This window comes from Echeneis naucrates, chromosome 24 (assembly GCF_900963305.1).
Source record: "Echeneis naucrates chromosome 24, fEcheNa1.1, whole genome shotgun sequence".
Classification (NCBI taxonomy): domain Eukaryota; kingdom Metazoa; phylum Chordata; class Actinopteri; order Carangiformes; family Echeneidae; genus Echeneis; species Echeneis naucrates.
In genome coordinates, this window is record NC_042534.1 from 7,760,903 (window position 1) to 7,787,631 (window position 26,729).

At 42.1% G+C, this 26,729-nt stretch overlaps 1 protein-coding gene across 1 annotated transcript; it reads right to left on the reverse strand.

The window, feature by feature from the left end:
• Nucleotides 1-1,874: 1,874 nt before the first annotated feature.
• slc24a4b (solute carrier family 24 member 4b) lies at nt 1,875-26,233 on the reverse strand. Its single transcript, XM_029496748.1, has 17 exons — nt 26,071-26,233; nt 21,115-21,222; nt 12,663-12,739; nt 10,761-10,835; nt 10,581-10,665; nt 10,371-10,474; nt 9,929-10,003; nt 9,808-9,833; nt 9,471-9,524; nt 7,497-7,588; nt 5,485-5,654; nt 5,088-5,229; nt 4,189-4,355; nt 3,350-3,464; nt 2,688-2,800; nt 2,504-2,569; nt 1,875-2,024 (listed from the first exon to the last, which is right to left on the reverse strand). Exons 1-17 carry the CDS (start codon nt 26,231-26,233, stop codon nt 1,875-1,877), a joined length of 1,782 nt encoding a protein of 593 aa, XP_029352608.1.
• Nucleotides 26,234-26,729: the final 496 nt, after the last annotated feature.

Consider the following 26,729-nt stretch of genomic DNA (forward strand, 5'->3'; position numbering starts at 1 on the left):
ACACATCTGAGTTCGTAGTCTCTTCACCTCAACTTGTGGACTCCTCACAGGCATTTTTGCATGATGTCAAAATGTCTGAATCGCAGTGTAGCTCTTAGCTGCCGATTTTTGTAAAATGGGTCGGGGCTGTTTCCATGGAGACGCCCAGAAGCCCTCAGCCTTTTTGCTGTGCTGTGGAGGAGCCGTGTAATGTCCCAGCATGCACTGCAGACATGGGCGAGTGTGCTCGTGGTGTCAACAAGATTCCAGTCTGAGAGTCAAGAGCCTGGTGTGAGAAAGGTAGGGCCCAAACTGAGCAGGCACACACACACGCACGCGCACACACACACGCACACACACACACACACACACACACACACGCGCACACACACAAGGAAGCACTAGTTGATTCAGAATGAGAGGATGGCTGTTAAAGTGCAATATCTACATGTAACCCAAAAATCAAGACACCATCACCATCTCGGAGTCGTCCATTTCCCTGATAACCGACCAGCTGTGGTTGGCACCCCTGCTCTGGGTAGAGGAGCTCCAGCACCCCTCACTGACCGAAGGGTGTCATTACAGACGGACAGTCTTGAGAACTGCCTGGTTTCTTTGCATTAAAAAAAAACAACAACAAAAAAAAAAAAAACTAACATCTCCATGCTGCTGCTGTCTCAAGATGAGTACAAGTCACTAAATGACAGAAATTCGATGCATCCCACATATTCGGAGTTGTGCAGAGGGAAAGTGATAACAGACCATCACTGAACCACAACAATGCTGGAGTGGAGTCGCCACCAACTGCCTGAATATCCCACTGAGAGGTCAAATCTCCTTACAGCACAAAGCAAGAAAAGCATTTCTGTGTGCAATTTGTTACAGTGAAAAACAGGCAATGTCTTTGAATTGCAACAAGCTCTCCTCCATATTTCTTACTTGATAAAACAGTTTTGAAAAAATAATTACAAAAAAAAAAACCAACAAAAAAAGTGTTTACAAGTTTACATTGTGCAGTGCTGCATATGCATAACACCCTCACAGCCAACTGATCTGGACTGTGAATTATTTTTGACACAAAGTGTCCCGTAAATGTCTTTTTTAAAGAAAGGAAAGCAGATTTGATCAAGCAGACGAGGACTGGGAAGAGTTGTGCAGGGAGGCTGATGTGAAGCTGTAACAGTATCTGCTCCCTGATGCCAGAGGCCATGCCAGGGGAGTCAGGCCCAGGCTGGAGGAGGGGAGCTGCCAAGGACAAGGTCCTCCTCCAGGGGGTCAAGAGGGAAAAAGGACTACTTTTTTCTTCATGTACTGGAATAACTGTGGAAATCTAAGAATTTCTTCAAGGAGACTTTTCTCTACATGAAGGAAGGGGTGAAATAAGCAGTTGTGGTAGGATTGTTTTCTTCTCCTCACAGACTCTGGTTTGGTTTGTGAAAAGAGTTTGAAAGTAGTGTGTGGAAATCTACAATGTGAACCATGGAAACACACACCAACAATCCACAGGGGCACTTATGATTCTGGAGGTCCCCAACATCTAAAGGCATGCTAGATGGGTAGAAAGTTAACAGGTGCACAGGGTAACTAAAGACTTTACTGCAGTAACAGGCAAAGACCAGAATAATGGGCATTCAGGACTGGTACTGTATGACAAGAGGAAGAAATTAAAGATAGAGTGGAGTCCACCATTACAGTGTACTGCCTCTCGGGGAAATTAGATTCATATGTGGGAGTGAGAAGCTTACAGGAAAGAGTGCACAGGAGGGGAAAAAAGCCTGCAGTTAGGTCCAGTATTATTTAAAAAAAAAAAAAAAAAAAAAAAAAAAAAAAGAGAGAAAGTTTGGGGTTGCTATGGGAGCACTGAGGTTTTGGTATCTGAGACATGCTGCTGTACTCTACTCCTCCATGCACATGGGCAGGTTGACGAAAGTGAAGACGTTGTACTCGATCATGATGGAGAAGCAGAGGAAAACAGCATACAGGACCAGGACATAGATGCCCAGCTTCATGTCCAACCTCCACTTATTCAGGTGGATACCCAGGACCTGTACACACACACACACACACACACACACACACACACACACACACACACACGCACACTTTGTGAGTGCATTTTGCCTTTAAATCACTTTTTGACAATCAAGGTTAAGACACAACTTTACTTTAGGATTTAGCCTATGAAAATATGATCTTCAGAAGTGAATGCACTTTATGCAATTTCTTTCAATTAATGAAACTGGTACAGCATCCTCACTGTTGTGTGGGTAATGTGTCTGAGATGTTAAGGATGTGTGTATTTGTGTTTATGACTAAATGTCTATGCAGAATTTAACTCTTAACTAAATTATATAATTCGTTTCAGTCACCATGACATAACAGGACATCCGTCAGTGGCAGCTGAGGCAAACAGGAACATTTATGTGAATTATTTTCTTTGTACGTGCAAGGTGAACTACCCTAAACCAGGTGGAAGTGGTTGACATGCAATACCAGCGTAGTGTAAACATCAACTCTTGCTCACCGTGAGGGCCACAGAGCCCAGCAGTAGCACCACTGAGTAAACCAGCCCCCGACTGTTAATCATCACCTGAAACACACGAGACATCAGATCACCAACTCATCTGCAGCCATCCCATTACTTGATCAGACATGGGGACAAATTGGATCGTGTTGTTATGAATAAGATCTGTGGTCTAGCTCCTTACCTCTGATCCATAGCTTACACAAATGGTCTTTATCGCCCAGGGAACCCCAAGACCCACCAAAATATCAAACACATTACTGCCTATAGTGTTGGACACTGCCATGTCTCCAAGACCTGCAACAACACAAAGCTCAACTGAAGCAGGTCCAAAGCAGAAATGAGCATTTCTCTGTTCTGTACCTTCAGATGGGGAGGCAGTGACGCAGAGCTACAGAGTAATATCATTTAACAGCTCTGCACCTGTTCATTGTCGTTCTTTGTGTATATTCCAATTTAAATAATTTGCTTCCACGCGTGCTCTACAGATGACATACCTCTATCAACTTTTAGAAAGGTAATGCAACAGAAGCTGAGCCCATTTTCATCTGGATGGATCTTAGTTTTATATAATATCTAAACATATAACTTATCCCCAACTACATCTAGATAGCCGAACATTTTTTTTTAACCCGACTCTCCCTCTTAACAACCACAAAGACACTATTTCCTTTGGTACTTTTATTGGTTAACTGTTTTAATGATACCCCTAAATATATATATTAATCACAGGCCAATATCAATTAAAAAAAAAAAAAAAATTCCTAGTGATTAGGACAAGTGGTGTTAAATGCATGCCCTGTAAACACAACAGCCATCTAAAAATGTTTCAGGGTAAAGTTATACCTTGCCGAGCCACAATGAGACTGGCTATGCAGTCTGGGACACTGGTGCCTGCTGCCAGGAAAGTGATGCCCATGATCACATCAGGAATTCCCAGAGTGTAGCCGATTATAGTCACCTGAGAGAGACACACAAATAACATCATCTTTTTTGTATGACAAAAGGCATGTCAAAACCATAACCCCTACTGAGTTACTTCCTGGCAGTGGCGAACTTAGCCATTTGGGTGCTCCAGGCAAACAGTGATTTGGGGGCCCCTGCATCAAGGGGCATTTTGGGGGGCCCCAAAGAGCTTTGTATGGGGCCCAGGGCTCCAGGCGAATGCCTAGTTTGCCTAATAGGACGCTTCACCTCTGCCTGGCAGGTTACTCATTTGACACACAATACTTAAGTGAACTGAATTTCCTTAAACTGCAAAAATTTTTCATTCTTTTTTTTTTTTTTTTTTAAACAGTAAACTTTTGGTTTTATTCGGTCAAACCTTTGCTTGTTCTACATCTATGGCCATTGGTCATCAGTTTGTCTCCAGAGTCAGTGAAGGTTGTGTGAAATCAATTTGAAACGTACCAAATCATATATAATCTCATTGCTCTCTACAAGGTCAACACCTTACAGTGTTATAGCACTCTAACAGCTTCCACAAGCAGCCAGCACTCAGCGTTGGGGAAAAGTGGCTGTTCTGTCAAAAGGTCAAAATATATTCACTTTACAATCACATAAGACCAAAAAAAAAAAAAAAAAAAAATTGGCAAGGAAAATCTGCAACTTGGAACAGTTTTACCCATAGTGACATAGAATCTGTCAGCCTTCTTACTTTCTACCGAGACAGCTAATACACTTACCATCCAGACCATCAGGTAGGAGAAGACTGCAATCCAGAGAGTGGACAGGATGAAGGAAAGCATGAAATACTTCTCCCAGCGAGGCTTGGCACAGTTTGGGACGGTGAAGAACAGCAGCAGGAGCAGAGGCCACGAGATCAGCCACTTGAATTTGCTGCCCATTCCACCTGCAGCAAAAAAAAAAAAAAAAATACACTTGCATAAGAGATTAGTGCTTCAGCTTTGAGTTGTGTGAAAAATGTTTCCTGTCATTGACTGGGTGGAGAAACTATTCTGTCAAACACATCAGAACGTCACACTTAATAATGGGAGGGGGAGGTACGCAAGATATTCCTGCTTACGGCCCAGCTAAGGTTCCTTTTCCTTTATACTGACACCTGCTATTTCCCGTCTGTGGACATCACACCAAATGCAAAAGTTTATCCTCTTCCATTTCACTTCTTTTCTTTTCTTTTGCCAACTACAATGACAACAACACTTCCAAACACTGATGAATTGGTCTGTTTTGTGTTGAATCAGATTAATCAGATTCTTTTCACACCAGCAGCCACTGACTGACGAAAGGGCAGGCACGCTAAGAGCTGTCAAAGAGGCTGATCATTAGTCAGTACATTTAAAGCCACTGACTAATTTGAGGGAGGACATTAATAGCTATTGAAGTGGAAAGAGATTCTTCAACAGATCAAGCTGAGCTGACCAACAAGAAACATCATTAATTGACCAAATTGTTAAACTAAATAACACAGGAGGAAGTTTTATTGATTTAAAAATGCATCTGAAATTTCAACTGTTACAAGATTGACACTGTGTCATAATCACGTCACTCCTGGACCCCCCCCCCCCAAAGTATACATGAAAGCAAAATTACACACATTCAAGGAAACACAGGAATCACGCACTTGGAATGTGAAACGGCGAAATGGTGTCACTTTCCTCCTCTTCCTTGGGTTTGTCCTCTGGCACGTTTCCATTCTCGATTTCCACCTTCCCGTCAATCACTTGTGTCTCCACGCCATTGGCAGCTTGGACCAACTTCTGGCGCTTTCAGAAAAAAGAAACTAAGTCAAAGAGCACATGAGCAGACGTGCTGCTCCTTTAATTACTGGACTACTGCCAAAACTTTTACTGCAATTATTTGTCTTTGCCTTGATCAAAAAGAGTGACATACATTTTTCTATTGATGTGAGGAAATTTTCAAGGGCCATAAAAACCTTTACATTCATATTTAAATTGATAAAAGACAGCATGGCAGTAGCAGGTTAACCTACTTATTGGAGCAACAACACCCTGCTGTACCTCTGTAATGATGAGGCGGCTGGCCATGCGCAGGCGGGTCTTGGGTCCAAAATGGCTGGTGACCATAACGCGGAGGCCAGCCTCCGGAAACCTGAACTTTGTAGGGCTGGCGTTCATGATCTCATCCACCATCACCACCGATCCACGGCTGTAGGCCTTAGTGGGTTTCACTAAGGGGTGGAAGGATATGATACACATATCAAATAATAAATAAGTGGAATAAATGAATCTAACTGTGCAAATATATATTCAGAGTTATTTCTACCCATTCGCATCAATCAGGTTTGTGTACTTGATACTTTGACAGATGACTTCTGTCACATTGGTTTTTAGGAGCAATATACAAACACCCCAACATGGGCTGGAAAGGGAAAGTTCAATTTCCATGCAAAAAAATGTACAAAACTCTACAAAACTGTGTGACTGTCGTATCTTGACAAGTTGGGATGTTTTCCATTCTGAAAATAACTCCTCCCTTCTCCCCCTCCGCAGCCTGCAATTTTTATGTTGTTGCCCCTACATTGCTTCTTGCATCAACATGAAATAACCAAGAAACAAACTAAGTAACTGTCATATATAAGTTTGGACATTTTTTTTCTGCAGTTATCTTAAAAAAAAAAAAAAAAAAAAATCCATCACCACCATAAAAGCCATTTATCTGAAAACTTTCAACATTTCATGAATGAGCTCATTGATGTGGTTATCCCCCTTCAGATAATTTATATTACGTTCTGATAATGATACATTCTTTCAGGTTTTATTGGCATCCTTATTTGCTGTTTGGTTTTTTAAAAAAAAAAAAAAAAGCTGTAAGATGCAGCGTATGTGGAATAACAAAGTTGTACAGGACACTAATGAGTTTAACTTAGCCTTAATCTCATTTATTATACTTGCAAGGATGCACATAAATTAACAGTGTAAACAGAGACAGCATAAACAGTTCTTGTGAAAGTCATTACCACTTCAGGAGTGAGCGGGTCTGCACTCCAGAGACCAGCAGAAGAGAAATAGTATGCAAGCAGAAAGAACGGACACACAGCAGCACAACACTGTTGATAATAAGCAAGAATAAGTTTAGTAAGGCTAAACAGACAGGCATGTTAGCACTAGTGCAGCCAAAGTGGGAAGGCTTACATAAAGCTGCGTAGAAGTTTTTTAGAAAGTCAAAAAGGAAGAAAGGAAGAAGTGGAGAGCTGTGGCAAGGAAATCTCACCCAAATGCAACTTCTAAGATGCTTTTCAGAAAAAGACTGAAGAAACTCAGAAATGTCCAGAAAGCCCCTGACACAAAACTGCATTGCCAAAGGAAGATTTAAAAAAAAACAAAAACAAAAAAAAAACATTTTAATTGAGGAACAACTAACTTCACAAGCAGTGCAGTTCAGAGGCCAGAGGACTGAAATCTACTTTGGACAGTTAGACAGTTTGCTTCTAACCTAAAAAGGACTGGTTTGATTCCTGGGAGTTTTGCTCTGTTGCCCATGACACCACTCTTGTCTGTATAATCCTAAACCTACAGTCACTAACTGGCTAGTGCAGAAAACTAAGAAATGGGCTGAAAGTGTTTGCAATATAACATAACAGTTGATTTTACAACCATTATGTAACAGACCATCTCTTGGCCTGGTTGTGTTGTTTGAGTTTAGCCAACAGATAAGGGAGTGGCATCTATCATCTCAGCCAAACGTCAGCAAGGAAGCAAATGAGCAAATTTCCAAAAGTTAGGGAACAATTGTTATTTTTAAATAGAAAAGAGTGAGCCGAAGGAAGTCATGCTAGTTTAGTTGAAAAGAAAAGAAGTTTAAAGCCACAGACCCTTTAGGAGAAAGAAACAGCCACAGTCTTCCAAAGAAACAAAGCCTAACCATCAAATGTATTTCTATTTCAGCATACATCTAATTCATTTCTGGCAGAGAATAATCTTTGATATCCAGCCTGTCTGATTAACCTTACCTGTTGGGAGTAAAGGCAATGACGGGTCGTCAAGCCAAACATAGCCATAACTAGTATTACCGTCCTCCATTTCACTGCTGGCTGCAGCGTTACCATTGGCCACATTCTTGTTCGACTTCCCCATGAAAAATTTCTGCATGCTGGAGTTGAATCTGGTAAGCAGACAGAACACAATCTCTAAATTAGAGATGCTGAAATTGTTCAGCAGAGCCCAAAAATAGAAAAAAAACAACAACAAAAAAACAAAAAAAGATAGGACTTTCAGTGTCAAGCTTTCCATTTGCAAACAGCGTTTACAGTACAAACATCAGATAAAAGGATCAAACACGTTTGAAATATAGTATGTAGGCAGGATAAAACTTCTATGGAACCAATTTAAAGTTATGGTGCCCTACTATCTAAACGCATGCACCAGCATTACAACAAACACAAAAAGGCTGAGATATTTCAGAGAAGCCAATCACAAGGCTTATGTGAGCTCCACAAGCCTTTGGTGAGACCATTTGAGAGCATTACATAAAAATGGATCAAAAATACTGAACTGAGTGCTGCTGCTGCTGCCTTTGAACATAATGTGCACAGAGGTAATGTTGGCAACATCAGAAGAGCTGTACTCACAGGTCCACCATCACGCCAACATGCGGACTGGAAATGTGTTGAGTGTACAATTTGAAAGAAATTATGCAGCGTTAATGTTTTAATTCCACGTTTAATATGACTATGTGGGCTGTTGAGGCCAAAACTGACTGATATTAAAAGATAATCAGATGTGTGAATAACAGATGATCATGAAGATTTTTTTTCGAAAATGTTTAAACAAATTACCTGGAAAAAAATTACCCATTAGACGAAAAGTTAACAAGCTCAACTCTTTCATAAATCGCTTTCAACTTTAGTAGCAGTGCCTAAAGCATTTAGTCTGTAATGTACCACTTAGTTTAGTTTAACTGTATTAATGGGCTTTTGTTACGAAAATTAAATTCACATTTTTTTGCTGTCACAATGTTCCTTCCGACTGCAATTTGTTTGACATTTGGCATCATGCGAGCCATTTGAAAAGGAAGAAAAATATCACAGCCGATTCCCTGGAAGGTCACCTCAGAGCACTGACGGTGCTATTTAAAACCCCCTCTGCTCCATTTTGACTGGAACAGCCCAAAATGGTTAGCAGATATTTTGGGAGAGAGGAGACATTTGACAGCGTATCCTACAGTAAGCACGTCTTTCCTCCAAATGAGAAAGGAGAGGAGTGATCCGGTTAAGCCTGTGCTCTTAGCCACTGCAGAGGGAGAAAGATTAAACTCTTATGGCAGGGAGAGAGCTGACTGCCGCTGAGTGTAACACAGATTACCAGCTGGACAGACACGGCAGCACAGGACGATGTGGTTGGCATTGGGTAGTTTGGACTGTAAAGACAAAAATATGGTGTAACAGAGGAGTCCGATATCTGCTGAATGTTGTCAGTAAAGGAGGAGACAGGAGACAAAGAGTCTCAGAAAACACTGTTAAACTGAATTACTCATCCAGCTAAACTTCAAGCTGACACTCATTCTATTCCTCTAATCAATGTTAATGATCAAATCAAATTAGTTTTTCCAAGTAAATTAGCACTTGAAATAAAACAGCTAAATATTGAACACTGGGGGATGCTTTGGAGAATCTCTTTGGAAATATGGACAGATCTAATTTGAATAATTTTAAGTTTAACTGTCAGCGGACAAGGTGTAAAAAAAAAAATAAAAAATAAACGCTGTCAAAAATGAACAAAATACATCATCAAAATTGGACTTTGCACAAGTGCGCCGCAGTTGAATCATCAGCTAACGGCTGTGCAGAGGCACTTTCCTCCAGCTGGAAACTCATGTTTGTCTTGTCAACCTACTGAGGGTATATTCTGTTCACCGGTGTCATTGTGCAAGCATCTCCATCCCATTAACAATGTATACACTCAGCTTTATGTGGTGGTACGTTTTTCAACTTTACTTGCCTTGTTAATCATGAACGATGTTAAGAGCATTAATATGCAGAACTCACTTCATGACGAGGATGTATCCTGCGTACATTAGCACCAATACCAAACTCTCCCACCTAATGAGGAAAAAAAAAATAAAATAAAATAAAAAAAAGCCCAGTTTGCACACACTTATAGAAGCAAAGAGAAAATCAGATCTTTTATCTTAGCTTCTAGCTGCCTGCTACAACTGCAATTTGATATTACTGAGGAAAATCAATAGTTGCAGCTAGAGAAAGACGTTCTGCTAACTTTAGGTCATGTAAGTCAGCAGCAGCTAAATCTTAAAGTGCTTTTAGATGAGCAATAATCCCTTATACCTAAATTAGATGTTTTTTTACAATGAAAACAAAAACTTACCAGACTATCTTCTCATCATAGATGAACTGAAGAATGAATGGAAACATTTCTTAGATTAGATAATGTCATCTGGTGTCCATTAATAAATGCACATGGTGAAATTGTATCTTGATCTTCTTACTGCAATTAAAGCCACAACAGACAGGGTGTAGTAGAAGGAATCCCTGAAAACGGCCCACCAGGTCAGCATCACCACCTAAGATTTCAGAACCAAAAGTTATATTGAGACCTATGTGCATTAGTAACAATAAAAGAGTAGGAGGAGGACGGGGAAAAAAAAAAAAAAAACATTTATAATTTGTTCATGCCTCCAGAGTTTAGTTCTCGATTTCTTCTTAACTCATTGTTAAGAAAAGTGAAGCAGATGGCTTGTTTCCCCTCGGCAAAAAAAAAACAAAAACAAAAAAAAAAAAAAGTTCTGCCACGTGTGTGCTACTCGGCAGTCTATAAATGAACAGAATGATGCAGCTGCAGCAGTAAGTCAGTCCTTGTCACTCTTTTTCTCTCTCTCTCTCACATGCATATATACACACACACACACACACACACACACACATACACACCTGTCCAGCAAAAATCCCACATACACCAATGATGCAGAGGATGTTGAAGACCGCTGAGCCAACGATGGTCCCCACACCCACATCACCATGGGTGATGAAGACACCTGCATAGAGGGAGACCAATCAGGATCAGCAATGACACCAGCCATATGGGAACGTCTAAGTATATGATGCACACCCATTTGTGTGTGTGTGTGTGTGTTTTGTTACCAATGATGGATGCAAAAAGCTCTGGTGCAGAACTACCAGCTGCCATGAAGGTGGCTCCGGCAACATCTTCACTCAGATCCAGTTTCTGCAGAAACACAGCAAAGAGGGGGGCAGTTCACACACAGACCAGTGTTTTGTTGCCCCAACGCTGAAAGATTAAACACTACAAGGTCCAAATACCTCACATATCTTCTCCAGCGCCGTCACGAAGTACTCATCACACGTTATTGCAAGAGCCAGAAACATGTAGAGCGTCTGCAGACAGAATGAACAGAGTTAAGTGTGACAGTGTGTGTGATGCAAAGGTAAAACAGAAGTCTGAGGGTCTGTGTGTGTGTGTGTGTGTGTGTGTGTGTGTGTGTGTGTGTGTGGAGACACAGCTGAGGTATGACAGCAGTGGCGGAGCAGAGCTATCCTCCTGCTAAAGGACAACTGAAAAAGAATCCCAAATCACAGTACCTAGTCTTAAGACAGGTCACTAAAAAAATCTGGATCTGCATGGGGAGGCGATGGGGGCTATTTCACTCACTGAGGCAAGATCTATTAATTATAGATCAGCTGTGACATCATAGCAGCAGCTTTGGCAGGTGTGCTCTGCCCTATGCTATCCACAGGGGGCAGCACGGGACTGCAGTATAATCAGCACGCCCTTTTCATTCATCCTCTTCCTTCAGTGTGGACCATTAGGAGACAAGTATTTACTGAATCGCTGCTCTAATCTTAATTTTGTATGTTCTCCCTGTGCCTACGTGGGTTTCCTTCATGTTTAGGCTGACTGGTGACTCTAAATTGTCTGTAGGTCTGAATGAGAGTGTGTGTGGTTGTCTGTCTCTGTGTGTTGGCCCTATGATGGACTGACAACCTGTCCAGGGTTGTACCCTGCCCAATGTGAGCCAATGTGGGATTGGCTCCAGCACCCCCATGAATGAATGAATGAATGTATATAATTTCAATGAGCTTTTCATGACCTTACATGGAAGAACAGATCACACAACTCAAAGGTGATCTAAAATCAATAGTCAGGTGCTAATATACGGTTTATTTGCTATGATTCAACATCTCCGCCATAAAGAGACGCCTCTCTAATTCACTTTCAATCCAAAAGGTGAGCCCCTCCGTTCCTGTTCTGTGAAACACGGCCAGGCTAACAGGACCTCCTATGCTCAAACTTCACTTTTAATGCTCAGAGAAAGTTGAAAATGAAAGAATTTCTGTCTTTTCTGTCTCTCACACTGCCTTGGATCCACATTAGTTTGGCCAAGTCCAGAACATAACAGACACCTATATCAGGCAGGCCTTTATTTCCCAGGCCTGTCTTTTGTTTGATGTCACATTTGAATATATTTTCAGAAATTTGTTTTGTTTGACTTCTAAGCGGTTTGGGGAGTCCTTTTTGGAACTTCTGTCCTCAGCACGTCTAAACTTCACCTGAATAGACTGAAAATTTGGACAGTTAAATCCAGCATGAAGTGAATTTATTCACAAATGCTTTTAAATGAACAATGCTCAGTGGCTCCACTGGAATCCACACGTGGCTTATGCCTTTATGTCAAAGTCAGTGGGGCTTATCGTGACTGAATGGAGACTATGGTTTTTCAATGAGGAGGAACTGTTCAAACCCATAAAAATAAGGCATGTGTTCATCCCTACTCCTGACCAGGGCACGAATTTCTCCCTGCACCATTCTTCACCAATCATGTGAACAGTTCAACTGAGTCTAAAAATACTCCAGCACCACATTTATGAAGCCTTTTGCATTTAGTCAAAGAGCTGAATCTGTCCTCAGAGAGGCATCATCATTTTATGACACTCGGAGCCATTAAATTAAACTGATGACCTCATTGTTCACAGGGATCATAAAGCCTACGAGAAATACATACAAACAATATTTAATCTAATCAACAGTTGAAAAAAGTAATGCAAATATTTCAAACCACTCAACAGTTCAGGAAGAATGACATGTTAATTTCACTTTTAAATCTGGCTTGAGAAAACCAGCTCCAGACTACATCTGCCGTCAATCAGCTGAGTTTCATTGAGAGCGTTGCCCCCCCACCGACCTGAAAAAAGGAGTCTACTTACCGCCACAATGTGCAGCAGAATAGCTCCACTCTTTCGTTCATTGTTGGTGAAAAGGTCATCAGGGAACTCGTGTATTGCTGAGGAGAGAGGAAATGTCATGGTCACCACACATCAGCAACATGACAGTGAGATACATGTCCCCACCCCACCCTGAGAGGAATGTGGGACTTCATGATGGATGTCAGGATCTGAGAAACAGGACCGGGTGTGCTGTTGGTGCAGCAGCATGTATGTTTGGGTTACCCCTTTGTTTCGTTCACATTTTAGATACCTTAAAATGGAGCCAGAAGGGCTCAGCAGCCTGTGATCATCATCCAAAAAAAAACAACAAAAAAACAAACTTTGAATTTATCCGACACCATCTTCAGTCTCTCTGCCTGACAACCGACAACTTCTTATCCATTCAAGGAAAACAAATACAGACAACAAAAATCAAGCATCATGTCACTGCAAGAAGTGTTGTAAAGAGCTTGGGCTATATTAAGAGCCTGAAGTCATACAGAATTAAAGCGAGCAGGCAGAAAAACCTCACATGCTGAGGACTCATCCGTCAGCCAGCTGGAGCACTGTGTGATCATGATACTGCCATACGTCTCAGATCTCACGGACACTGAATGGTGCACCTGGCTGGAGGTAGAGTCTGGTCATTTCCCTGACAGGCTCCAGCATCTGAGGGGAGTAGCCTCTATCTGACCTGTGCCCGTTAGGCCCAAGCTGTCTTGCCTTTTAACAAGCCTGCAACATTACCAGCATATTGCTTACATAAGCTGCAGCTATCTTTAAGATACAGTTAGCCTTGTGCTGCAGCCAGCAAATAAGGCTCAGAGCTGTGACTACACTTGGTGTTTCCTGCTAAAGGCCAGTACCAGCATTGCTAACCTGCTCACAGTGACGATGGCAGAAACACACGTTCAGGGGGCAATGCATTTATCATGTCCCCATCTTTGCTGACGTTTGGTAATTAGCATTAAACGTGGCGAAGCTGAGGGTGACGAAAATGTCAGTTTTTCAGATTGTTGGTCATAAATTAAAACAGAATTTAACCTGATGAAAAAGACAATGGTTAACAAAGTCACCCAATAGCCGTCAAGACATTTCATTCAAAACCACAAGGGCCAATCCCTTCTGTAGATGATCAGGTGGATCAGAGAAAACTTGCCTGGATAGTGGCAATAGATCAGTCAGAGGTCATTCAATGTCGGTGAGAGTTGTCCTTTAAGGACCATGAATGTATAGAAATATGATGAACCAGCTAATTATTATGCCATCGCATTTCAGAATGGGGAAAACAGGAACTGCCTGACTCACCCAGCCATCTCTAGAACTGCTTTGCTGTTGCAACATTTATAAATAGTACACAAACAAACTCGTAATGAAAGACACAGCAGAACAACGCTGTTTACAACAGAAACAAAGAAAAGATTCAGGCCCTTGCCACATATGGACTTGTGAAGTGGAACAGTGCTCACCTGAGACTTTTCACTGCATCTGTCCCCACCTTACCAACGTCTGTTTTTCATATTTGGTTCGCACACATGACTGAATCAGCAGCATAGGCAAATCAAATATTCCACAGGACATAGTCCAAGCCCAATTAATCAACTGCATGCATCCTGGATTTTATTCAATTACATCTCGCACATGGAAATGTGGTACACTTTACATCTCCATATGTCATCTAAAACATCACCTTTGCCCTGAACAAAGAGGCCCCGCGCACACATACAAAATGCTATTTCTGGCTGTAGGAGATTTGGTACCACAACGCCGTGCCTTCAATGCCTTCACGAAACAGTGAATGCACCTGATTAGATTAGGGGACAGAACAAAAAGTTGAAGATACGAGTAATGGATCATGATCTAAATGCACGGTAAAATGAGACAGTGGGGAACACCTGGATGGCACTGAAACCACCGACTGTGGCCGGCAGCGTTAGCTCATTTCATTTCTGACAGGTTTATGTCCTGAATGAAACATGTCGGAAAGCTCGCGGCCTCAGGCAAAGGCGCAATCAATTACAGGATTTGTCAGCTGTGCCCTCAGAGGTGGCTGAAAACACACTGATGCCAATACAGAAGGCTCAACTCCTACTGATACCTCATGCACACACAAGCCCCACAACTACATTTTCTAGGTGCATAAAGGTTGCCTGTTAAACTTCTGAAATACATCAAAACATGGGAAAAGTATCATGCTTGAATTTCCTGTCAAGTCTTTTCATCTCTCATGCTGTGCTCTTCAGTTAACAGCCCCGCAGGTCTCCTATTAATCAATAATTAAATGCCATCTTTAGTTACTTGAAAAGCCTCTTTCTGCCATGGGAAATCGGTCCATGCTGAGCCCGTGTTAAAAATAGGTGATCAAAAGTGTTTAAAGGGCAGCAGCACTGGGACGGTGGAGAGATGACAGGCGGGCTGGGGTCACCTCCCACTCCCTGTAAACGTTCAACCAGACAGCAGCTGCAGGGTTCGTCTGCATCTCCTCACTGTAGAGGGCAAACCGGACATGAACGCGTTTCCATAGTCCTTCCCCACACAAGGACGGGACAGGACGTACACAATGGCGCAGGATGACTGACAAGCTGCTTAGGCAGTACATCTCAAGTCAGGCCAATAAATAGAATCATAAATAATATGGAGCTCAGTTGAATCAGATGTCATGTGACAGAAAAAAAAGAAAATGTATTGTTTTGAGAGTTGTGTGTGTATATTGGAGAAATTCTTAGCTGACAATTACTTTTTTTCCCCCTGCAACTTAAAGCAAAAATGTCCAAGTTTAGGGCTGCAACTAACCAATTACTTTCATTAATGAAATCATGGTCTTGATTATTTGTTCTGCCTGATCTAAAAGTCTAAATTTTTCCTGGTATTTTGTAATTTCCAGCTTTCTAAAGACTTCCAATTTACTATTGCAGACAAGGAACGGCAGCAAATCCTAACAAGTAACAAGCTGGAATGAAAGAACATTTGTTATATTTGAAAGATTGGTTTTCCTGTCAAGCCACAATTCAGTTAATGAGCCTTTTCAGCTCAATCAGAAATTACTAACTTCACCAGTTTAAGTAATCATGTCAGGACAATTAAACGAGTCGTAATAGAAAGTGCGTAGTTAAATATTGAAAGATTTTAAAAGATTTATTAAAAAGACTAAGATATTAAAATATTATGAAAATTATAATATCTTATATTATAGTTTATTTATACAGTTTTGTGCCAGGCAAGCTGCTTTCAGCATAAAAATTTATGCAGAATAAAGGTGTTATGATTATCCACATCCTTAAAAAAAAAAAAAAATCTAAAAATAAAAAAAATCCCTTCGTCTGTTCTGTGTTTATATGGCACTGCTGTCAGGGGAGGAAGTGTGAACGAGGGATGTCTGGGCTGTCAGGACATGCAAAAGAGGGGGGAAATAAAAGTCCTTCTTAGAAGCTAAGCTACAAATCCATAAACAAACCCTGGAATCTCCGTTTGGACACCTGACTGTGCTGCTTGTGTAAGAAATTACTGGCAACACTTGTTCATCCGGCTCACCAAACAACCCCCCCCACAAATTTCACCAACCCAGAGTCCTCACATGAAGCGTTGGGATTACTTATGAGGACCAACACTAGCCACATTGTCATCAGTAAGGGACTGCATTATTATGAAGGGGTGCGTGTTGGGTAGAAATGCACAATAGACCATAAAGAGCAAGCACTTTCCTTTTTAAAAAGTGAAACTGAATGCTCAGTCTTCTGCCCCACTCTGATCATTTTAGTAGTCCCTAATATCTAGTTTCACCAGGTTCCTCCACTTAGTATATGTACTGCATGTATTCACTTGGATTGCAGCACAGCAGCTGCAAATTCATTGAGTGATTAAAATACAGGGTAAATTCAAAAAGCTCTAGTTTGTCTCAACATAGGGCACTTTCTACAGTTGTAAGTCTTGGTTAATATACAAAAATTCCATCAGATAACCTTAAAACACTGACGTATTAAGACTAATGCTGAAGAGCACGCAGGCCATTCTTTACATTTGTGCAATTATTATTCCATAATCTGATAATATTCCAGATATTATGGTATTGTTATATAACGTAGCTCAGAATCGGGTTCTGTCTGTTGTCCCAGACTGGCAGGACAGTTCACACAACAGACCAGTCTTTACTGAACACTGAACACAAAAAACAAACAAACAAACTATAGATTCACATTTGAGATGTAGCCATATTTCTAAAACTGCATGGTCTATTACGTTTTACACATTGTTGTGATTTGGGAGGGGTTTAATGACATATTAAAACAGCCAAATATAAATATGGTGTGAGCACGATGTTTTGGCAGAGTGTCTGTTGCTGCCTTCTGTCAAAGCCTCTGCTGACCCACAGACCAGTTGGGTCATTAACAGAATACAACTGACCTTCAGTACAGGAACCAGCACTCTTCAGAGGAGAACTCTTAGCCCATTAGATAATTGTCTTTGTGAGTTGACTGTGACCAATTATGATGATGACATCTCGAGTTGCTTTGTGGGGAAAAATCTTCTGGTCACACAAAGAACGAGTTGTTAAAGGTCCAGGAGATTGTGCGACTTGGAAAATACATGATTATCCTTTTCGTTGTTTTCACATGCTATAACATCACATGTACAACTGCCATTACATGGGGCATTTAAGTAGTTAAGCACATGTAATTTCATCACTGCATGAACCCACTCACCTCGTTATAACAACATTTTTAGCATAAATACCCGTCATCACCCTTGTGACTGTGTGTAAGCAGACAGTCTGTTGGTGGGCCTGGTTCAATAAACTAAAGGGGACATCACTGTGACATGTATGCTTCCAACTGTGAAAAGGAGAAACAGGTACCAGGGTGAAAGTATGGATCTTTGACAACAAAGAGACCAAAGCTGCTTTGCTGCTTAACTACGCACTATCCCAATGTGTTCACCCGCTTCAGTTTTAGTGAACAGTACTCTGCACTTGTCAAAAGCTCAATGGGAAGAGTGTTTATGAGTAACCAAAAGAGAGTAAATCAAAAGCAAAGTAGAATGTGAATGAATAAATGCATGAAGGGGTCAGGCATGTTTGAACTGCAGTGAGAGGAAAGTGCTTTGAGCGCGTGCCTTCACTCGCCACTCTCTCTCTCTGCTGCATTGTTCCACTGTTGGCATGCAAGAGAGAAGCAAAGCGAGGTCAGTTTCCATTATGCACCGCAGCGTAATCCCTGCTTGTGTAATTCCCTTTTAAAAAGCCTCCTTCTGGTGTTTCCCTGTTGCTGATGAACCTGCAGCATGCTTCCCACTGGCAGCTTTACTGCTCATGTGCTGCCAAATTTCTTGCCTGCACCCCAAAAATAACTTGGTGCCCTCCCAACCCCCCCCATTTGCCTCAAATCCTTCTTTTCTCCTCTGAGCCAATAGAAGGCATTGCACAAATGTTTACATTTAAAAAAAACTTTAATAAAATAAATCAACTGCAGACTCTGCAGGTCAGAGTTCGCTAGACTTTCTCCTCTCCTATCTAACATTGTGCCCCCCCCCCCCCCCCAATATGAGCAGATTAGTGCCATATTTAAAAAGCACTATAATCAAATCCCACCAGATTAATTCATAGTACAAACCCAGCCACACTAAAACCTTTGCTTTGTTGTTCACTTTTTACTTTTTGCACGGCCATCCATTTCTATCAGGCCAATTATGCCACTCAAGTGGGAGTTTTCAATATATGGTATTAGCAGCATCTTTATTAAAAGGCAAATTATTCCTCCTACAGAACATTAGCAACAGTGCTCTGCCCCCACGTCAATTTTCTGTGCTGCATGGTTGGCATCAGTCGGTCCCACATGGGAGGGGATGCATGTAAGAAAATCTAATAGTCTCTGTCCCCATGTAAACCTCAACTGTCACACACTGATCACGTTCCTCACACAGCCAGGAAGAGCTAATAAACCCTTACATTTTTAAATGGAAAAAAAAGTATTAAATTACTAATGCTTTTCAACATTTGTTTTAAAGAATGAATGTGCATTTGTTCTTTATGTCATGGGCTTGCTACAAGGGAAATTCATTTGAAGGGGTGGTATGACTCATCTGCATGTGATCGTTATTAAAGAGTATTCATCGATTGTTTCAGCCTCTTGCAATATGATTTAGTCTAGATCACAAGAATGTGGTGTAATCAAGTAGGAGCAGAAAAAAAAAAAAAAAAAAACTGTTTGGACAGCACCTTGTGGAGTTATTACTGAGTGGCCAATAAAGGAGGCACTTGTGATGAATGGCTGCCTTAGCAGCACAAGTTTTAGGACAAGCAAAACAACATTAGAACCCCATGAACCCGGAGAAGAGCCCCCTTGGTGATTACTAGAATAATGATGAGGAAAAGGTAGAGAGACCAAAGCTTGGCAAGTGTAATCTATGCAGCCCACAAACAGCAGCCTAATTAAAGGCAGCGTCAGATGTTGCACACACACAGCATAAAAAGGAAAAGCCTCCAATAATAACTCTCATCCAGTCTACTCCAGGCCCATCCAAAGCTACCACCCCGCGCCCCAGGAGGGGCGCAGCTCTGGACAAATAACTGCACAGGGATTTAAGGAACACACAGCCATCTCACTTATTCCAATAACAGTCTTGGAAATGTATGGATGATAAACAAGTTTGTCGTTATTGAGGAAGTTTATGCCGGGGCGAGCCAGAGGAGCTGACACGGCACGCAGTCGGAACAGCCAAACTTTATGAGAACAGATGCCCCTGAAAATGAAAGATCTTGTTTTTATGTTTCTGTAAACAAACAAACAAAAAAGCTATTGCATGATTTTAACTGGTGAGCACAAATCAAATTGTTCAATTCTTTCATACTCATAGCTGGATCCAATTTCTTCCGTCTCATTCTGATCCTCATTTCCATATAAAACATGGCAACAGAATGTGCAGAAGCAGGTGCCGGATGTGTCTGGGTAAGACCTTGAGCCCTCACTGCATTCATAAGGAGCTGTAATGCGTTTGTCATGTTACACTGAGCAAGATAGCATCCTAACTTCAGTAAAATACAAGAGCCAACAGAGACGAGCCTCGCTTTTCACCACTGGAAACCATCAACTGTCATGGCAATACTAAAATATAGGAAACGTACAACAGTGATGTTATAATGTTGCACCTTCACATCACATTTATCATCAGAGAAACATAATTCACTAACTGGACAAAACCAGAAACTATCAGCTGAGGGGCCTGAAGCCTCCTGTTATGACAGGATTATTCACAAGACCAAACCCCAAGTATGGGATATGATCAGCTGACTGATGAAGCAGAGCAGCGGTGGTGGGATCAGAGGAAAGAGGACTAGAGTCGATGAGAAATGTGTGGAATGCGAAGTAGACTGTGGTGCCTCCGGTACTTCAGACATCAGAATGGGATTAAAAAGAAAAAGGAGTCTTTCCATCGAACGCAGATTACAATAAAAATCTACAGTGATTCGGAAAAAGTTAGTTTGTTTTGCTTTTTCATATGTTTAAAAAAACAAAAAACTAAAAACAGCATGTACACTAATCCCGAGGGATTCTGCATGCTGTGATCAGTCATGAAAAAGAACAAGAAAACAAAGAACCCCCCCCTCCCAAAAAAAACCAAAAAAAACTAAAGACTCAGTGTTAACACCTCAGTCCAATTGTTTTGCAAAATGTTTATTCACATGTCATAAAAAAAAACAAATCTGTATTCCCAGCTAAGATTTAATTCTTAGCTAAGATTTAATTCTTAGCTGGGAATACAGCTTTAAATCTTTCAAAACCAGTTCACATCACAGCATCAGAAGTGGCCAACATTAAATGAAATGGCCAAACGGGAGTAAATCTCTAAACCCTGGGCGGTCTAATGTTAGGACTCATTCAGGACAAAAGGCTCATGTCAGATGTCAGTGATGTCAGTGGTCAGATGTCAGTCTGTATTCAAACTAGTATAACTAACTATGGCGCTTCCCTGAAGAAACTGAATTAATCAATACTTAACCTTTTCTACAGCCCTCTGAGAGCTTATCACAGCACAAATGAGTAAACTGAGTCAGAACAGTATAGACCCAGCACAGCGGCATTTTAAAGTACCGAACTCCACAACTGTTACTTTGAGTTATCCCTACAGTTCTTCATTTTCCCTCCTAGAACAATACATAAACCAGAGTTTAACAAAAGATAGGCGTATATTATGATCTTCAGAGTGCATTCGCCGTGCCCTGTGTATTCATTAGCCGATTCTGATGATTAAGACCATTAAACCTCCTAATAAACTGCCCAAAATTAAAATGGCCAATTTAAAACAGGATTCATTGATTTTAGCAGTATGGGGGCAACAGCTCCCAATGCTACGATTGCAACTTAGCTTTATATGTTATTTAAAAAGTTGGAGACCAGGAAACCAAAGCAATGTGTCATTCATACCGCATAAAAATGTGATTACTGCAACACCAGCGTACCTGGTGCTGAACAATTCTTCTGCTCCGTTTCGTTGTCTGGTAGTGACGCCATGAGTCGTCTTCCCCACTGCTCCACGACCGGATGTCCCTCCACGATCATCCCGTGGCCTGCAACACAACACAAAGAGCTGTGATTTTCAACATCCATACATGCACACAACACCAAGGTCTCAGGTTCATGGAACCTTTTTAAAATCCTACTCTTCTGCTGCAGAGGAAACCTTGAGAATCCATTTTGCATATCTGAAATACAGCATTCAATACCTAACATGGACACTTTTGCACAGAGTATCGTTCATGGCCCAAAAGATCCATGATCATGATTGGGGTCATTGGATCAAACAAGGTTGCTTTTCTTTAATCCCTTAAAATTTTTAGTCTGCGATATGACAGGAGATATATTTTCATCCAGCAGCTGCAATAAACATCAGAATGCAGCTGCTGTTACGCCATTATGTTTTGGGACGGCAAAGTGGGAGGAGGAGCATACAAGTTTCATTTTTCATTAAACTGCTCTTAAGCCGCTGTAATGAGGACATCAAAAAACAGCAGTCCCAGATCTATTATGTAAAAATCATACCAACAAACCAAACAGCATTTTAAACTGCAATTTTTCATCAAATGTTGGCATGCAAACCCAACACTGAACCGACAAAGAAGTAATTCACTGCAGGATGGCGGTGTTGTTGTTTACACAATTATGGGCATGTCACTGGGAAGTACCTCGGCTAATGATCGTCTGTTTTTCCACCGAAGGGGCCACCTTCATCTGGCTTTCAGTTTCATAAAATACCTGTTCAAGAATTTCCATGTAGCCTCAGGCTCGCATGAGCTCCCTGCTTGTTAAGGTCCTCCTGACCACGTGAACATCTCTGTATGATCAACCAGTCTCAGCAGACTCATTCTCCCTTTGGCAGCATCTACTAGGAAGGAATACTTCCAAGCACTTTGATGCTGAAAGCTGCCCTCTGCCTTTTAAAACATACTGCAGTGACATTTTAATGGGAAATAACTGTAGGTCAGAACAACAAAACAAAGCTTATAGAAGCTAAAAATGCTCTACAGGTGACTGCAGTTAATGACAAACATAACATCTTGTCAGTTGTTTCACTGTCAATACAAAAGTATAGATTAGGGTTATATAGATTCAGAGTCTACCAGCATATCATCAGTAAAACATCTGAAGATATGCTGGTATATTAAAGAGCATATATTATTTTAGCTGTTTGCCAACACACTTGGCTTGCCACACTGAAGACTTATTCCTGATTATTCTACACAAATCGATGTTGGTCTAAAGACCCCACCCCAGACACAAGGTTGTTTTCAGGGTATTGACACAAGACCATCTTCGTTAAATGGCTCTCTCTTCAGTACAGCCCTGGACAAACAGATTGTACATAAGGCGACTACAGCTGCTTCACACAGTTCTCCAAAAGGCCAAACCCTCCAGTCATCGCTCCAACCTGTTCACTAACCAGCTCCATTTCTCTCCTCTGCTGCCACTGGTCTCCAATTTCATTCTATTCCAGCCATCCTCCCAACAAACAACACTGCCCATTTGATGTTATGGTCACGACATGGACACATTGTACCAAGACTCTGACATACATTAAACTTTATTTTATTAGGTACTGTATAAAAGGAACTAGACTTGATCCTTCTCACTTAATCTTGCGTGGACTTGGACTTGCGTGGATTTTTTCAATTTCCTTCTTTGCAACACCAATATTCTGGTGTCGTAAAGAAAGTGATGGTTCTGATTCCACCTTCCTAATCTTTGTGCGATTGACAGCAGGAAACCAACTTCAAATATTTTATGGAGAACTTGTGCCTTCAGATAATGCTGTTCTGAAAAAAATAAAAATAAAAAATAAAAAATTGTTGATTAATCAAGAAGTTGACAAATTTTACTGCTAACAATTTTGTTCTGTCATCGCCAAGTTTCTTTTTTTTTTTTTTTTAAACATAGTTAAAATAGACCTGAGGCTTTGGTTTAAAATTGGCCGTGATTTATCTCCATGAATTGAATATTTCTGGGGAATATACATTTTCATAGGAATGATTCATGCTGAAAACTACATTAAAAGCATTTATTTGTGACCCACATTTATCATTTTGTTTGTTCAACACAGATTAATGCTTGTTTTTGCTTTCATGCTAAAAATGCTTTTTACTCCAATTTCATCCACCAACTTAATACTTTTGGCTTCCGGTCATGCAAAAGCATTTCATTATAACATCACAAACTGGGGGTTTTTGCTACATGATTGTTCTTTCTCTTTGACACATCTTTGGCTGTGAAAAATAACAGGGTGATTCTTTCCGTGTGAGGCATCTTCTGAAATCCACTTATCTATGCAATGTATAATATTGGGAAATTCCTGGAAATCTCCAAAGATTGTAAGAACTTGGGGAAACATAAATATCAAATTTGACAAGGAAAAGCATTGTGTTTCTACATTTGATCACCTTAAAGAACTACAAAAATTCTACAGATCAGTTAGCAAAGTAGCTTCTTGTTAATTTCTGATTGACTTCTGCTCTATTTGATTACAATGCCCAGTTCTTCACTGGGTCAAGAAGTGGCTGATGGAGTAACAGCAAGATGTAGAATTTCTCATTGTTGGTGGAGGTTTATGTTCTGTGGGACTTCCATTAACGACTGCTTTGTATTTCTACGGTGAAGAGGTGAACCTGGAGTGCATTAAAAAGAGGAAACAAATGAGCTCAAGTGGGCTTAAAACACTTGTGCAGTAGAAGAGAACCGTCATTCCCCGGCTCAGAAAGGACCAGGGACAGCCATTCAATCTTCCCACGCCACAAACACTCCTCTACCTGGCACGATCTGTCAGTGCCACACTCCCCACACCACCAGCCCGCTGTAGCTACCTGTCAGGGCTCTGCCATGCCCTGCTTCTCTCACACCTGTTCCAGTCTCCCATGTGGTGCTCAATCACACGTGTCCACACGCAGCCCGATCAGCATGCACGGCAGCATGTCAGGCCCCACCCCTCTTTATGGAGATGTAACCTGGGAGTAGTACATCAAATCCCATCCAGCTGGACCATTCAGCGCGGATGGCCCCCACCCAGGCGAACACACACTCCCATCAATCGAACGGGTGGCAAACGTGGGGCATGGGTTTGTTACTGTGATAGACACAAATGCTTCTTCAGATTTTGATGGCTGAAAGATGAGAAAGCCGCAGACATTCAGTTAGACGGATGTGAATATAGCCAGCTTTGGGTCATGCAAGTTCAGTGGGATTCTTTGCCATCAAACACCATCTCATGCATGTCACCTTGAATCCCCCCCCCCCCACTGCAGCTGATCAAAGGGTCATCTGAAATTCACCAGAAACGCCTTGTGTCAAATATCGCCACATGACAACCAGAGTGTGGGGTCAGGCGACCTTGATTAAATGAAAAAAAAAAAAAAAAGGCAAGCCATTAGTGACAAGGTTGGAGGGGGGGGCTTACTTTGGCTCCCAGAGCCTGCCTTTGGAGATAGGAGATTTGCTCTCGCCTGTATGATATCATTCCAGAATAATCTTTTAAGCCTCTTGTTGTTTTTAATGTAATTAATAAAACTCCTGATACATCCGTCAGATCTACAGTCAGGCAGAAACTGTGGCGAATTTATGGCCGCTTTCAGCCCAGAGGCCTAAGTGGATGCAGATGGACAGATCCCACCACAGGGTCTGGGGCTGAGGCTTAAGGTTAGAAGCACTTTGAAAGGGAGGGGGGGGGGACTCAGACCGGGCCATCCTCTCTTCCATGCAAATAATAATTTAAATAAAATCCAGATTTAAATGCAGCAATAATTCTCTCCTCTATAGTGCCAATTGTCAAACATGGTATCAAAGATTCGCGTTTGCAGTGAGCCGGCTGTGGTGAAGGTCTGCAGTTAACCTCTGACCCCGCCGGTGTGTCACTTATCATTCTTCACCAGCAAAATGTCAAGGTTGGTCGTTAGATTACATAACTGAGTGTGAGGCAGCGAGGGATGCTGTGCGTGCCAGTGTTTGCACGGGCCTGAGGTAAGAGTTTTGACATGTGAGCACGGAAGGGCATGTTGTTCGGAGTGCATGCGAGCCAACACGACGGATGTTACGCGCAGCACGCATGATCGGCCATCTGAGTGGTTTGCTCGGCGCACACCTCGGACATCAGCGATGAACACTGCAACATTCAGCAGAGCCAGAGGCGTCTGATTATCGGCTTCCCTCGGCCATCCCGGCCGGACCTGGCAACACCGAGATCACGCCGGAGTGACACAGAGGTGGCTCGGTGTGTGTGTGTGCTTGGCCCTGGGCCAGACACGACGAGGCCAGCGTTAACCACGAGCCGGAGCTCCAGTGTTGTGTGACCAACCGGAATCAAACACACACATTTTGGAGGAGAGAAAAAAAAAAAAAAAAGGCAAACACCCCAACCGGTCCGGGGGTTGGAGGAAAGGGGGTGTCGGGTACTTGATCTGTGTGTGTGCACGTGGAGCGTGATGTGCGCGTGTGCCGTGATTATGAGCGAGCCTCTCAAATTAAAAAGCGTACCGCTGCCACGGCGCGCACACTGCGGCATCCACCGCCGAACAGCCGCCTGTGTTAAATCCCATGACCCGACGATCACATGTGCTGTTCACTTTTCCTGTCCAGTGTGTCGGCCCAGTCATTTTAATACAAACTACGACCCTTCAATGAAACGGGCAGAAAGCCACAATCTGTGGTGGTGGTGAGGGGGGGGGGCAGCGTAGATACGTTCCGGACGGGAGGGAAGGTGGACCCGCTCCGGTTTGAAAACGTGAACTGACATCATGTTTTGATAGCATGCCCTTGACATTAAAGCCTATTGGTTTGCCCGTGTGATCGATAGGAGGAAGCTGTGTGATTGCCGTGCATGTGGGTCCGTGTTTACACTGCAGATTTCTGATCTGCCCCCCTCCCATCACACTCACCTGTCTTGGTCAACAGCGCAGACAAGCTCCACGCCACGAAGAGGACACTGCAGATAAAACATATCTGAACCAAAAGCATCTCCCTCCTCTTGCGAACTTTGAATATCTTGGAGATGATTGTCTTTTTAGACGCGCTCACGGTCTCGGTGTCGTCCCGCTCCATGCTTCGCAGCGGCCACTTTTCCGCGCTTCTACCTTTAATTTATCTTTATTTATTTTTCTGTTGAGTCCTTCGGAGGCCAAAGAAACTGCTTCCCTGTTCAGACGGAGCAGAGCCGGGATGGGGTCCTCATTTCAGGCCGTCCAGGGCGCAGATGGAGAGTGTAGCGAAGCGGACAGTGTCCCCTCCTCCTCCGCCGCCGAGAAGATGCCTCTCTGCTGCTGGGGCTGGTACACCGGCAATGACACGGCGGTCAAATTCCGATATAGGGCACACACTAAAAAAAAAAAATAATAATAATAATAAAAAAAAATCAATTCAACGATGCTCCTGAATTCGGATTCTTCAAGAGGACGCCAATCGGATGGTCTCCCATCACAACGCGCATCCGTCCTGTCCCGTGAAGGGGTAAAAATATATAAATATATATCAGCTGCAATATCCCTTCTGCGCGTCGTTTCCGTGGGGCTTTCAATGCGTCAGTGTCCGCTCAGCTGCG